General features: G+C 44.4%; 4 protein-coding genes across 4 annotated transcripts; all 4 read right to left on the bottom strand.

The window, feature by feature from the left end:
- Positions 1-511: 511 nt before the first annotated feature.
- AGABI2DRAFT_68342 (hypothetical protein) lies at positions 512-1,507 on the bottom strand (the record flags this gene model as incomplete). The annotated part of the gene is made up of 1 exon (XM_006460450.1): positions 512-1,507. The coding sequence occupies one exon, from the start codon at positions 1,505-1,507 to the stop codon at positions 512-514; it is 996 nt and encodes a 331-aa protein (XP_006460513.1).
- A 1,843-nt stretch (positions 1,508-3,350) lies between these two features.
- Positions 3,351-3,857, bottom strand: AGABI2DRAFT_117456 (hypothetical protein; the record flags this gene model as incomplete). Its single annotated transcript, XM_006460449.1, has 1 exon — positions 3,351-3,857. One exon carries the CDS (start codon positions 3,855-3,857, stop codon positions 3,351-3,353), a length of 507 nt encoding a protein of 168 aa, XP_006460512.1.
- A 3,146-nt stretch (positions 3,858-7,003) lies between these two features.
- Positions 7,004-7,246, bottom strand: AGABI2DRAFT_44617 (hypothetical protein; the record flags this gene model as incomplete). The annotated part of the gene is made up of 1 exon (XM_006459658.1): positions 7,004-7,246. A coding segment is annotated over one exon (243 nt), but the record flags the coding sequence as incomplete, so codon positions are not given.
- Positions 7,247-7,249: 3 nt separating this feature from the next.
- Positions 7,250-11,739, bottom strand: AGABI2DRAFT_142723 (hypothetical protein; the record flags this gene model as incomplete). The annotated part of the gene is made up of 14 exons (XM_006460448.1): positions 7,250-7,395; positions 7,740-8,596; positions 8,979-9,041; positions 9,514-9,604; positions 9,665-9,752; positions 9,806-9,843; positions 9,900-10,008; positions 10,075-10,219; positions 10,269-10,425; positions 10,478-10,595; positions 10,651-10,965; positions 11,029-11,094; positions 11,249-11,533; positions 11,698-11,739. 14 exons carry the CDS (start codon positions 11,737-11,739, stop codon positions 7,250-7,252), a joined length of 2,520 nt encoding a protein of 839 aa, XP_006460511.1.
- Between the last annotated feature and the right edge of the window lie 2,495 nt (positions 11,740-14,234).

Below are 14,234 nucleotides of genomic sequence, written 5' to 3'. Positions count from 1 at the left end.
TTTATTTTGCCGATTGCAGCTTGCCGAAGGGCGGCGGAATTGTTACACAAACACGATGCGCAATGACACGTCAGCTAAGAATCGTCGATCTCTTGAGCTCTCGCTTACTGTGTCCCGAATATCGTTGGAAATTTTTTGCCGGTGCGAGCCTAAGTAAGGGTGGCGCAACTGTTGAATAAACACGATGCACAATGACATGTCAGCTAAGATGGTCGAACTCTGGAGCTCTCGCTTACTGTGTCCCAAATATTGTTGAAGTTTTTTGCCCTCGCTAAGGGCGGCGCAACTGTTAAATAAACACGATGCGCAATGACACGTCGGCTAAAATGCGCGATGTGTGATGTTTGGATATGCCTAAGTGGCACATAAATCAAACAAATCTGGATCTATCGGCATGTATCACTGAAAACAACGGGAAGGAGATACTAGTGGTTGCTAAATCACCCTGGACATGTGACGAATGTTGTCAACATCAATTACAAACAAGCTCAAATACATGTCAATGCACTGTCTAGCCTACGGGGAATATGCGCGGAATACTAGGAGCTCTGCCAAAATGATCAAAGAAAGCCTGACAGTAATGTCCAGCTGCGAGTCTCTCGACCTTTTCCATCATCAATCTATGCCAATAGACCTGACCGTTCACATTTGAGGAGAATGAATGTTGAGTTAACAATCGGGGTACATCCCCGGGCCAATCCATCACGATATTTTGAAAAGCCTCAACAAAAGGACACCTCTTGATCCAGTCTTCTGCAGCCACTCCAATTGACTCGTTCGGGAGTGATATAATCGAAACGCCTCCGTCAGGCCACATCGCATCTAATTTCTTGGATCGAATCTTGTTTCCTTCATCAGTAGCCCACATACACTGCATTATGAGACGATCGAGGGTTATCAGCTCAGCCCGAAAGTTGTGTTCTTCTGTATCCCAGATAAGATGTTGACTGTCAATAGCGGAGAATCCGAGTCCACCCGTGCGGCGCCATACAACATGATCGTTCCATACTAGCATCCGCATGTCTTCCTTTTTTGGCAAGTCTTGGGGGAAAATATCCCTAGCCGCTTCCTTCAGCTTACTCCCTCGACGCCTCGAATGAGAAGTACTTATAGCGGTAGCGGGAGCTTCAGAGGTTTGCTGTCGATTATCGACTCGGACGAGTTCAAGCTCCAAAGCCACTCCACGTAAAAAGGTGCGCCATTGCTGGGCATTAGGGAGGGCGCCCGAGCGCAATGAATCACCGAGAGTGTCCATCCAAGAGGGTCGAACGACCAGCCAAGCAAGCATGTGTTCCAAGTTCTTCTGCTCGTCGCTTCCACGGAATATGCCACGAGGGGGGAAGGCAAATCCTCGAAAAACGTTTGCATTGGGGTGGTCGATTACGCGTACTATATCAGCTTTGACCTCCACAAGTGCCGTCTTCCAAGAATCAAGGGACTTTGGGAAACCAGGCGTGTCAGGGTCCTGGAAGAGATCTAGGTTGACCGATATATTGGGCTTTTTCATTTTCGCTCGGAGAGCCTTCTCCTTTGAATCTAAATAAAGTGCGGGTTTAGTCCTATGAAGAATCCCGAATTAAGTACTTACATGGCTGAGAACGATGCGCCTTTTGGACTGATTTTTGGGGCGGAGCATCCATCGATTCCGACCTGGGACCTCCACCGAGTAAGTTGAGCTGAAGGTTGCCAGGCTTCCAGTTGTCAATGGCGGCGTGAATCTGGCGCGAAAGGGGCCCTTGATAGAAAATTGGCGCACCCGGCCATCGTTTGATTTCAATTCCACGATGAGTAGGTTGAGTTACCGGCAATTGCATCACGATAGTCGTACTGGACGTTACTTCCGAGGATGGACGTACATACCATACCGGAATTCCTTTCTCGTGTAGGTCGCAAAGAACATCAATCCGGTCGGTTATGCAGCCGAGACGAGTTTTGTCAGCTAGTGGGGGTCCAGCCGATGAAGGGAGGGGCGGAGAATCGAGTGAAGATATCATTTTCTGGTCAAGCGCAAGCTTGTCCAGTATGGCCCGCAGCTCCAAACAGTATCGCTGAGCAGCAACGACCGTGAGATGAACAGCTGTGAAAGGCTGCGGCGTAAACCGAAGGGTGGTCGTACAATGGCGCATCTTCGCAGCGCATTTGTGGAGTTTTTGATGATCTGAACCATCGCTGCATGCACACGCATCGACCTCCTGCATCAGACTGGCGCGAATTTCGTACAACTCCTCCACAATGTTGGGCAGCAGCATCCCGAACGACTTCGAATCGGGGCCTGTCCAAAAGTCGAATGCAGAGATATTCCACCAAAGTCGACGAAGAGGATGCGAGTCGATGTCCTTTTTAGCAGGTTTTCTGAGGATGTAAGCATAATGTTCTTGACCGTCAAAATACCATTGCGGCCATTGACCCCAGTCCTCTGCTCCCCAGCGTCCGTCGACACACATTGATATGACTTGATTTCCAAGGTTAACGTGCGGGAGGTAGTCAGCATTAGGAGTGCTGATAATGAGCCTTTCACCCTTGTGCAAATGCAGACTACCTTTGCTACCGGCGGAGACATATGTAGAGTCGAGTTCACCAATGAGTAGAGCATCAGAGACTTGCAAGGTCCCTTAAATTTGAATTTGTGAGTTCAAATAGCTCTGGAACAGAGCTAAACTGACTCACCGTCTCCGGGGCGGGTGAACGGATGATATATGGTATCTCCTTTACAGTCGCGCGGCCTTTCTTCCATGCTCACCTACAATTTCACCTATAATGTCAGTGAGCGATATCGAGTCAGCCTTACTTGGCACAAAGACGCGATTGCTAACACTACCTACCGTCAACAACAGGTGGTCAGTTTCGAACGTGGCTTGTTACGACCTTAGTCTGTGAGACTCAGGTTGCAGACAAGTGACAAAGACTTGAGAGCGAGGTGAGAGTAGAGAAAGGGAAAGATACAATTGGTAAAGCATAGGGAAATACATAGAGTATCTACGCTTACTTATACTAAGACTATCTACCCGAGGTAACTAACTATAGAACGGGCTGAGTAACCATGACCGAGGTAGATGAGTAATGCTGAGAAGGAAAGTATAAACTAGGAAGGAAGATGATCAATCATGAGAATAGAAGATTGATCATGGGAACTAAAAGATATAACAGGTATCATGAAGGATCAATCAAGGGAACAATAAGAATGATCATGAGAAGGGAAAGATAAACAAGGTAAGGTCAAAGAAGAAGTGACAAGGGAATGAATGATGGGAGAAGCATAGGTGGACCAGAGTATATCCAGGTATGTGGAAATGAATAAGCATAATGACGTTCTTCCTGTAGGTTGGTAAATCCATAACATTACCCCCTGTTCAGATTTCGTGTCCACACGAAATAAGATAGACTTGATGAGGATAAGAACGGTCAATCATTTCGTCGTCAACGATTCGAGTACAGTGAACTCCACAAGTTCGTTCAACAACTCCATAGCCCATTTGTCCAAGATAACGTTTGGAAAGAATTTTGACTTGTGGAAAATCCCATTTATGCGCAATAGAAAAGATGTCGACCCAGTCGAGGTTGGAAAAGAAAGAGTAATCGCCATATCGTGTATTATAGAACACACGGAGAAATTTTCGAAAATCATGGGAGTCTACGTCTTGGATGAGGTAGGGATCGTTTGATGTATAGCGTTTGGATAAAGGATGGTGAGGTTCGTTATGGCCAGTGAGTTTTTGTTGCCAATAGATAGATTCGCGAGTGAAGAAGTAGGAGTGGACGTGGAATTTGGTTCCGTCGTTGGTCATGAATACAATGTCGGCTCCACGGATAAAGATGTCTTTTGAAACAGGTGTAAAAGATTCGGTAATGGCTTGCATATTGTGATGGCTGAAGGGATGAAAGGGTTGGAGCACTTTTAGGTTGGTTTTATAATTGTCCATTAGGAAGCTTTGCTCTATATTCAGAGAGTGCTTCTTCTGCATTTTCTAGGGATGATCGTGGTATCCAAGAGTCGTCTTCATTTCCATATCCCTTCCAGTGAACTAAAAATTGTATTCCTCGGCCTTTCCGTCGATGTCCTCGGATTTCTTCAACTTCGTATTCTTCTTCTTCATTGATAATGTCAGGTGGAGGTGGAGTGGGTTTCTTCTGACTGTCAAACTCGGGGTCTCGGACTTTGGTTAGGAGTGATGTATGGAAGACGTCGTGTATCGCCCAAGTATCAGGTAATTTCAGTTTATAAGATCGATCGCCGATTTGTTTCAAGATCTCGAAAGGTCCATATCGTTTGTGGTCTAGTTTCCGAGTCGGACGATTGGAATGAATGTTCGTTGCTTCTAACCAAACTTTATCTCCTTCGGCAAAGGGTTCCTTGTGGTGTTTGTTGTTTCCTCTGTCTCTCATCATCTCGTTGTTTGCTTCCATCGCAGCTTTAGCTTCTTCTCTGACATTTTCTAACTCTTCTATCAAGGAGGTGGCGGTGGGGTTTGTCGTTTCAACCGTGATGTTTCCTTTCCATGGATGAAGTCCGTAATTCAAGAAGAATGGGGTTTGTCCGGTGGCAGCGTGGGTTTTGTCGTTGTAATGGAATTCTGCCATGGGAAGCCATCTCGTCCAATCGTCTTGTCGATAATTGATGAATGCTCGAAGATAGGTTTCAATTTCCTGGTTCATCCTCTCTGTTTGTCCGTCTGTCTGTGGGTGATATGCCGTAGAAAGATTTCGTTTGATGCCTAGAGCATTGCATAAAGATTCCATGAATTTTGATGCGAACTGCGGTCCTCTGTCACTGATGATACGTTTTGGGATTCCATGATGGCCAAACTTCTTCTTTGTAGATCTCCGCGAGGTCCGTGGATGTGAGTGACGTGGTGGTGGGAACAAGGTGGGTCATTTTAGAGAATCTGTCAACGATAACAATAATAGCATCCTTCTCTCTTGACTTCGGTAGTGGTCCAATCATGTCTATAGATATCTCTTCCCAAGGTTTGTCGGGGATAGGAAGTGGATTAAGTGGAATGTGATCGGGTCGTCTAATCGTTTTGTTCTTCTGGCACATGTCGCATCCTCTGATGTATCTTCTGATGTCTGTCTTGATCGTGGGCCACCAAAAGGTCCGTTTTAGTAATTCTAACATGCGATGTTGTCCTGGATGTCCGATGTCGGGTGGATAATGATGATCGTAAAGGACCCGATCTCTGAGTTCCTTTTCTTCTGGGACATGGAGTAGTAATTTTACAGTAGAAAAATCCAAAAGCATTTGGATCTATTTTTCTGATATCTCCTTCAAAATATGTTGGTAGATCCTTCCTTGTCGGAAAACAATTCCTTCAGATTCCCATACTTTCTCCAGTTGTTTCTTCATTTCCTGTAGTACCATTGTTTCCCTTCTTTTCGAGTTTCTGATGTCCTCCAACATTTTCTGATCTGCTGACACTTCAAATCGTCGGTTGAGTAATACTGTTTCTTCGTAATTCGATACATCTTTCCTGAGTTCTCGTGTGAATATTTTGTCCTTAAACATTTCGACGTTTTTGTTGTCTTCTGAGGTGTCCGGTTTAACAATGCGAGATAAGATGTCGGCTTTGGTGTTTGTCTTTCCTGGAATGTGTCGTAGAAGGAAGTCATATTCCTGTAGCATGAGGTACCATCTCGCTTGTCGAGCATTGAGCTTTTGAGGTTCTCGGAAGTACTTGAGGTTCTCGTGATCTGTCCATATCTCAAACTGCTCCTTTGCATCTAATAGGTAGTGTCGCCATAGTTTCAAAGCTTTTATAATGGCCAGCAATTCCTTGTCGTAGATTTCGTAATTTCGTTCGGCTTCAGATAGTGTTTTTGACATGAAGGCGATTGGATGCCATTTGTCTTCCTGTTTTTGCGACAGTACTGCTCCTGTTCCATAGTTTGATGCGTCCACTTCAACTCTGAATTGTCCATAGTCTTTTGGTAATGCAAGAACCGGTTCGCTGGCAATTGCTTGTTTGAGCTGTTCGAAAGCTTGTTGTTGTTCATCGTTCCAATACCATTTCTCCCCCTTCTTAGACTTCAACTCGTTTAGCGGTTGTGCGATGGTACTGAAATTCTTGGTAAATCGTCGGTAGAAATTCGCAAAACCTAGAAAACTCTCGACTTGTTTGACCGTGGTAGGGACTGCCCAATCTCGTATTGCCTTGATCTTTTCTTCTTCCATAGTTGCCTTTCCATTCCCAATAACCGTTCCTAATACCGTCGTTGATGATACATTGAATTCGCATTTCGTCCGTTTGAATGATAAATGGTGTTTCTCCGCTATTTTGAGGAAACGTGTAGTTCGTGACTCCAATTCTTTATCGTCTTTTGCTGGGATAATGAAGTCATCCATGTAGTTGGCTAAAGATCCGTCTTGTATCATTTCTCGAAAAATTGTTGCCATCATGCGTGAAAAAGTTGCGGGGGAATTGCTCATTCCAAAGAACATGACCGTTGGTTCGAATAGTCCTCGATTCGTTAAGAAAGCTGCTTTCCATTCATCTCCTTCTCGTATCCGAACGTTGTTGTATCCCCAGATAATGTCTAATTTGTTGAAAACTTTGGCGTCTCTGAGTTGATCTAGTACTTCACTGATGAGGGGTAGTGGCGTCTTGTCCTTGATTGTGATCTCATTCAGTTTCCTGTAATCCTGACATAATCGTAGTGAACTGTCCTTTTTGGGAACGAAAAAACATGGTGCTGCGTAAGGTGATTTCGATGGTCGGATTCGATTGGTAGCCAGATTTTCGTCCAAAAATTTGTCCAATTCTTCTTTCTCTAATGGCGTCATGCTATAGACCTTTGATGATATCTCCGTTGGTGCGTTTTCCGTAAAGTTAATTTCGTGATCCCATTCCGTTCGTGCAGGAAGTTTGTCAAAGTTCTTCTTGTTGAAGAGATGGGCGTAGGGACGGATATAATCAGGTAAGTCTTCCGGGTTGGTAGGGTCTATTTCCTTTTCCTCCGTAGCGCTTTCCACATCCGTGGTCAGCCGTCGAGCGAAAGGGATAGTTTCATGTTGAACAGTGCATGTGCTTGGGCATCTAGAGAACCTGACTTCTTGATTTATCCAATCGATTTCCGGGTTGTGTTGAATTAACCAATCGTATCCCAAGAAAATGTCTGCACTTGATATGTCCGATACCAATGCTTTAATATCCTCTTTGTGTCCTCCTAAATCCATCTGGATCCTGGCGTCTTCAGTTAACTTTCCGCTCCTATTTGGTGTTCCATCTGCATTTCTCATCTTGATCGGATGTTGTCATTTGGTTTTCTCCAAGTTTTCCTTCTTAACCAATCCTTTGGCTACTAGCGTCATATGTGCTCCAGAGTCGATAAGGGCCTTGACCGTCTTGGTTCCATTCTTTGTTCTGATATTTGCGTCTAGCAAGATTTCGCGCTTCGAGTCTCGTTTGAAAGGGATAACATAGGTAGATTTCGAAATAGATGTTACATGGGGAGAGACTCTACGTTTTAGGGGTCGATCCTTCGCGCTCAGGTTGACCCGTCGACAAAATCCTGTTCTTCGGCTGCCTTATCCTCCTCTTGAGGGTTTTCTTCGGCAAATTCTCTAGTCCTAGCTTTCTTCGGCGCCTTGCAATATTTGGCGATGTGTCCTATGCGGTTACAGTTGTAACAAGTCATTGGTTTCCTTGGTTGCCTGCAATCTTTGGCGAAGTGTCCGATCTTTCCGCAATTGAAACATTTCTTCTGGTTGTTAGAGAATTGAGCTCTAGCGGTTTCGGAACTACCAATCTCCATTGGTTGACCACTTCCTCCATAAGTTACTCCAGAAGAGGTGTGTTTGTCGAACATGTGCATGGTTTCGGCTCCTATTCCGACTGATTTGATTACATTGGTCCATTCGGCAAGGTTGGTGGGTAGATTGGTGGGTGGGAATGATAAGATGGTTCGTATGATATCCTTTCGAACGTTTTTCTTGAGCAAAAATACAGCGTGTTGATCGTCGGTGCCCGCTTTGTTCTTCAGCAAGTTGAACTCGACCAGGTAGTCGATAATGGGCCTCCTTCCTTGGACTAGGGTTTCTATAGCGACTTCGCTCTTCTCCTTCTCTTTTCCATCAATAAAGGCTTCCTTCATTTCTTTCTCAAACTCGTTCCATGATATCTTGTTGTTACCATTGATCCTGTCAGCGATTAAAGCGGCTAATGCTCCTGCTGTTCCGTTGTGCATTCGTGAGACGCAAGCGATGATCTTGTCATTGTCGGTGGTGACTTTGTTGAATGTCAAAAATAGTTGGATACTCCTCCACCAATCTTCAAACTTCTCTCTACTTCCCTCAAACTTTCCTGGATCGGGGATTAAAGCTCTGAAAGAATCGTTGGTCGACATGTTTGCTAGTTTGTTGGCAAGTTCTTCTTCTTCTTCAGGTGATATACGACTGGTTGGTTCGTCTTCGTCTTCCTTCTCTGAGTGATGATTCTCTTCTACTGACGATTGGATCTGCTCGTCTTCTTCCGGTCTCGGTTGAAGTTGTTGTAATAGCCTCAAATGCTCGTTCTCTGCCTTCTTTTCAAGCTCTTGTAACGTTTCTTGTTGGTAGATGTCTAAATCTTCTTCGATCGTTCTCTGTAGATCCTGTTTCCGACTTGGCATACAATAGTGCCCGAGTGATTACTCCGTAAAAAAAATTCGACGCGATAAAGCGACCTTCAAAGCAAGTGCTTTCAGTAATGTGGATAACGACGCAATAGAGCGACCTTCAACGCAAGTGCGTTCAACTGGTAGGTTCTGCCGTATGCACTACCACTACAGCAAGCCCTCGATAGCTGCTGTCTGCAAGGTGAGGTGTAGACGCTTTACCAGATGTTACGACCTTAGTCTGTGAGACTCAGGTTGCAGACAAGTGACAAAGACTTGAGAGCGAGGTGAGAGTAGAGAAAGGGAAAGATACAATTGGTAAAGCATAGGGAAATACATAGAGTATCTACGCTTACTTATACTAAGACTATCTACCCGAGGTAACTAACTATAGAACGGGCTGAGTAACCATGACCGAGGTAGATGAGTAATGCTGAGAAGGAAAGTATAAACTAGGAAGGAAGATGATCAATCATGAGAATAGAAGATTGATCATGGGAACTAAAAGATATAACAGGTATCATGAAGGATCAATCAAGGGAACAATAAGAATGATCATGAGAAGGGAAAGATAAACAAGGTAAGGTCAAAGAAGAAGTGACAAGGGAATGAATGATGGGAGAAGCATAGGTGGACCAGAGTATATCCAGGTATGTGGAAATGAATAAGCATAATGACGTTCTTCCTGTAGGTTGGTAAATCCATAACATGGCTGCTCCAGAGAAACAACACTAATTGTCACGCACTACTATACGTGACACTTAGAGTATGTAACGCTAACTCATATTTAGATCGCCGTTGTATACTAGTATATATAGCTTGACGAATCAAATCAGCATCAGCCCTAATATAAGTAACATATATGTAAATAGACCCAGATAAAATAGACTCGGAAGGCGAGTGTATTATTAGTAGCGAATGTACATATAGAAGGCTGCTCCGACAGACATAGCGAGTCCAAGCTTGAAGAAATTAGAATAGCGGACTTTCGGTTGAATTCCGCTATGAGAAGGCGCTGTGGAATTGAACATCAAACACATTTCATGAGAAGATTTCTGAAACGACGAGTACGTACAGTCGGCACGTACAACGTGGAGGTTACGACCATTCGTGACCAGGGCCATACGATAAAAGGACTCCTCCAGGTCGCTGCTTTTGCTCCACTGAAGAAATTATGTTTGAAAAGTCTTTGTGAGGGCAACTAGGTATCACTCACCGCTATGTTGGTTACATTTTGGGTAACGTGACGACACTCTGTATAGAGGGCTCGGATGAAAAACCGCGACTTTTGCGTACTACATGACACGTACCATCTATATTCAAGGTCACGTCTCGTCGCTTCTCAATATGCAAGAGAACTATTTCACGTTCGAGTGCGACTATGAGGCACGTTCCCTCATGTGCCCATATAATTGGTGACTGGGTAGGAATATTAGCAGGCGAGAAGAGGCACCTATAATCTCTCCCATTCTGCCGATCATACACCCTTATCTCCCTCCCAGACGGAATCGCGAAAAATGAGCCACCATCAATGACTATCTGCGGTGCATTACTGCGGGTACCCAGTGAGTTGATCTGGTACATCCGTCCAGTCATAAAAAGAGAAAGCCCGCTTTCAACATCCCACGTTCTGCAGGAAGTCATGACCCCGATAGCCCGATACAGCTCTGTGAACTTACACAACACCTTGTTTTTCATAAGAGACGATCAGATGCCTTGACGATTTGTTGGCCCAAGATATTCCGGTGACATTGACGCGGGTTTGGTCGTATTGATCTTGAGGATTATTCAACTTTCTCATGAATACCCATTTTGGTCTGGAGTTGTCGCCACCAACTGAGGGAAAACATAAATCTTCCCGCATCAGATTCATGGACAAAATACGTACCCATTTCCCAGATTGTTATCTCATCACTGCCACCTAGTGCGAGACGACAGGTGTCAGCACTTATTCCTATAAAACGAATCCCTCTCTCAGAGGCACGGAACCCCTGGGTATGGTACTCCTGCAATAGTTGACCATGAGCACAACATGAAAAGAATAGACCTTCTGGCATGAACCTTTTCCTCGAAAGAGACCATGGTGAGAAAGCCCCCTTCACAGCCAAAGAAGAGACGATTGACTGCATCCCAAGCCACCGATTGAACCGGGATAAAACCTCTCTGAAACCGCAGGTCGAGTGCCCAAGTGGTAGTATCCCAAACATAGACGTCATTGTTCAGTGCGGCTGCTAAATACTGACTGCTGGGGGAAAAAGCCAGTTTGTGTACCCGACCAGTGAGCGTAAATTCTTTCTCGAGTGAGTAGCTGAGCATAGTTGGGGTCAAGAGTCGGCGTGCGAGTGCGAGTCGGATTTGAGCGCGAGCCCACAGACCCTGTCCAAAGCGAATTCAAATCAATCCAAGGTTCCAACTAATAATATATTGACAGCGTCGTACGCGTCGCAAACTGATGCGAGCTATTTTGTTGTCTGTGATTTGTTTGCGACCCTTAGGTTTATAAATCTATAGATCTAATTTATATGTATATCAAAATTTATATGAGAGGACGTGTAATTGTTTTTGCCGATCAACGATCACGTATTTGTTTCCTTCCTTTGTAGGTGACGTAGGATGTCCGCTTCACCCAACGGGGACCTTTATCCCCGACATAACATACATAGGTTTCTCCATCAATCATTTGTTTCGCCTCGGCGGTTTCACGAATGATCATCCAATTAACCCCCGTGCTACTTTCATTGATCCACATCTGACGTCCCGTGCAGTATCCATTATTTATGGTATCACTGATATAAAGTGACTTGAATGGGATGAGAACACCTTTAGGGGCTTTAGGAGGTTCTGAGATTGAGCGAATTTGTTGATCGTAAAACCAGGTTTGAGACGGTTTACCACCATAGAGTGACATTCGCTGCGGACGATGGTAAGGCGATTCACCTGGGGTCTAGGAGTCATAATGTCATGATTAAAAGTATATTATCCGAGAGAGATGGACACGAACAAATTTTATATTGAATGGGACCGGCTTTGGGACCGGTTCAGTAGGCCTATGACAGTTCTACCTCCCAAATCAGTCGCAGAAACTCAAAGAGGAGGGCTCAGACACACCTGAGCCTGTTCTTCGTTATCGCTTTCAGTGATAGTACTCATGTCTGATAAAGACTTCTCGAGACTATTATGGGAGACGTACAGTGACGGACAAAACCGTTGCAATGTTTATAACACCTTCAAAGATACTATTATAGCATGTGACAAACTGACCGTGACATCACGTAATTAACATCGTTTGAAAGCCATGACTCTTGGCTTTAATTCAATAGTAATACCATTATGTAATTCTAAATATTCATCAAAATACTGGCAATTTACTAACAAAGATGCATTGCAACAGTTTTGTCCCTCTCATTCACCAAGTATAAAGTCACCTGACTCCATTGACTGACTTGAAAAATCAGCACAGCCACATTCAACAAAGATGAAAAGTCAGCACAGCCACACTTTGAGTATATATACAGAGCATCTTTGGCATGATTCCTTACAATGAAGCCCCTCACTCCAAGTCAGCTCTCTCATATCCTTTATTTGCTTGATTCAGGAGCATCAGCTCATGAAATCTCTACTTCTACCAGCATACATCATTCCAATATATCTGGAATTAGATCCAAGCACTGTCCCAACCTTGCTATATCCTCAGGTGGTCGTCCTAGACTGCTTACATCTTCTGATACCCACTACGCTGTTCGCTTAATCACCTCTCAAAAGGCTGACAACGCTTCTCAAGTCAAGAGACTACTTGCCAACAGCTTGCCCCACTCAATTTCTACAAAGACCATACGTAGAACTCTTTCCCACACTGGTATGAAGGCTGTAGTAAAGGTTAAACATCCTTTGCTCAAGGCCAAACACCGCAAGGATCGCTTGGACTGGGCTTTAGCTCGTCAAAACTGGACTATAGAAGACTGGAAAAGGATAGTATGGTCTGATGAAACAAAGATTAATTGTTTGGGGTCAGATGGAAGAAAATGGGTGTGAAAAGGGATGGAAAAGGCTTGAGTGATAGACTGGTGTCTGGGACTTTGAAGTTTGGAGGAGGTTCTTTGATGATGTGGGGTTGTATGTTTTGGGAGGGATGTGGCTATGCATGCCAAATTAAAGGTAAAATGGATGCTGATCTATATGTTAGCATTTTGGAGGAAAATCTGGAGGATAGTGTGGAGTATTATGGGAAAGAAAAGGAGGATTTCATATTTCAGCAGGACAATCACCCCAAGCACAAGTCTAAAAAGGCCCAGAACTGGTTCAAAGAGAACAACATTGATTTGTTGCCATGGCCAGCACAGTCTCCAGACCTCAATCCAATTGAACATCTCTGGGACCACCTCAAAATCAAGCTTGAAGAGTATGAAGAAGCACCTAGGGGAATTGGAGAACTTTGGACAAGAGTGGATAAGGAGTGGAATGATATAAAGCCTGAGGTGTGTCAGAATTTGATAGAGAGTATGCCTAGAAGGGTAGAAGCTGTACTCAAGGCAAAGGGAGGCTATACTAAGTACTAAACATAGAGATTTGTACTTGGTGAATGAGAGGGACAAAACTGTTGCAATGCATCTTTGTTAGTACATTGCCAGTATTTTGATGAATATTTAGAATTACATAATGGTATTACTATCGAATTAAAGCCAAGAAGCATGGCTTTCAAACGATGTTAATTACGTGATGTCACGGTCAGTTTGTCACATGCTATAATAGTATCTTTGAAGGTGTTGTAAACATTGCAACGGTTTTGTCTGTCACTGTATGTCCTTGAAACCTTCCGCCTTTCGGGTCTCCTTAAATTTCCAGACTGTGCTCCTACATTGGACGTGTTCACGTCGACCGAGAAATGAACTTTCTCGCATGACGAATCAGGCTAATGCCAAAATTAGGAAAGAATATAAGCGGTGATATTCGAGTGTGAATACATACTCCTGGGCGTCGGTGAACGGAGTTGGCGCTCACCATCTCGGCGAAGCGACCAAGAGAGGGAGCAGGATGATGGATCTCTGTCGGATTTAAAGCGTCCGTGGACTTCTCGTTGACGAGGAAGAAGTAATCCCCTCCTCTCTCAAAGTGGGAGAGTGTTGACGCCATGGCGGGAGGTATTGGGGCAAAATAGAAAACGCACGGAAAAATCGCATTAAATTTTCGAGACCGGCATCGGTTGTCGGCGTGGTCAAACAACAGTGGCAAACAAATCTAAGATTCCAGCAAATCGCGATATCGGCACTCGTGCCACTGTCGGTTCAAATTCAAGCACAGAAAGCACAATTCCTCGGATGTAATTATATACATACATATAAATATATATATAAGCGGATATGTGAAAGGAATCTAGCGTGCAACGTACCATGCCAACGACTCGCGGTGATCCGGCTTCTCCTCTTCCCAAGGTAGGGGATTAAATCCTTTCTTTCTACTTAGAAATTGATCGTGCTTCTGTGTCTAGTCTAGGCATGTTGAAAAGCGCTGCAGAGTGTATTCAGCAGAACAGAAGAGACCTTATTTCGACTGGTGTTTATGCCAAGATCTTGGAAAATGGCATCACCCTCTAGTCGAAGGCATTTTTTCGGGGAGGACAGGACAGCCATGGATCCATGATTATATCG

Source organism: Agaricus bisporus (genome assembly GCF_000300575.1).
Source record: "Agaricus bisporus var. bisporus H97 unplaced genomic scaffold AGABI2scaffold_4, whole genome shotgun sequence".
In the NCBI taxonomy this organism is placed as follows: domain Eukaryota; kingdom Fungi; phylum Basidiomycota; class Agaricomycetes; order Agaricales; family Agaricaceae; genus Agaricus; species Agaricus bisporus.
Note: the sequence above shows the minus strand (reverse complement) of the source record. Positions and strands in the feature narration are given on the sequence as shown.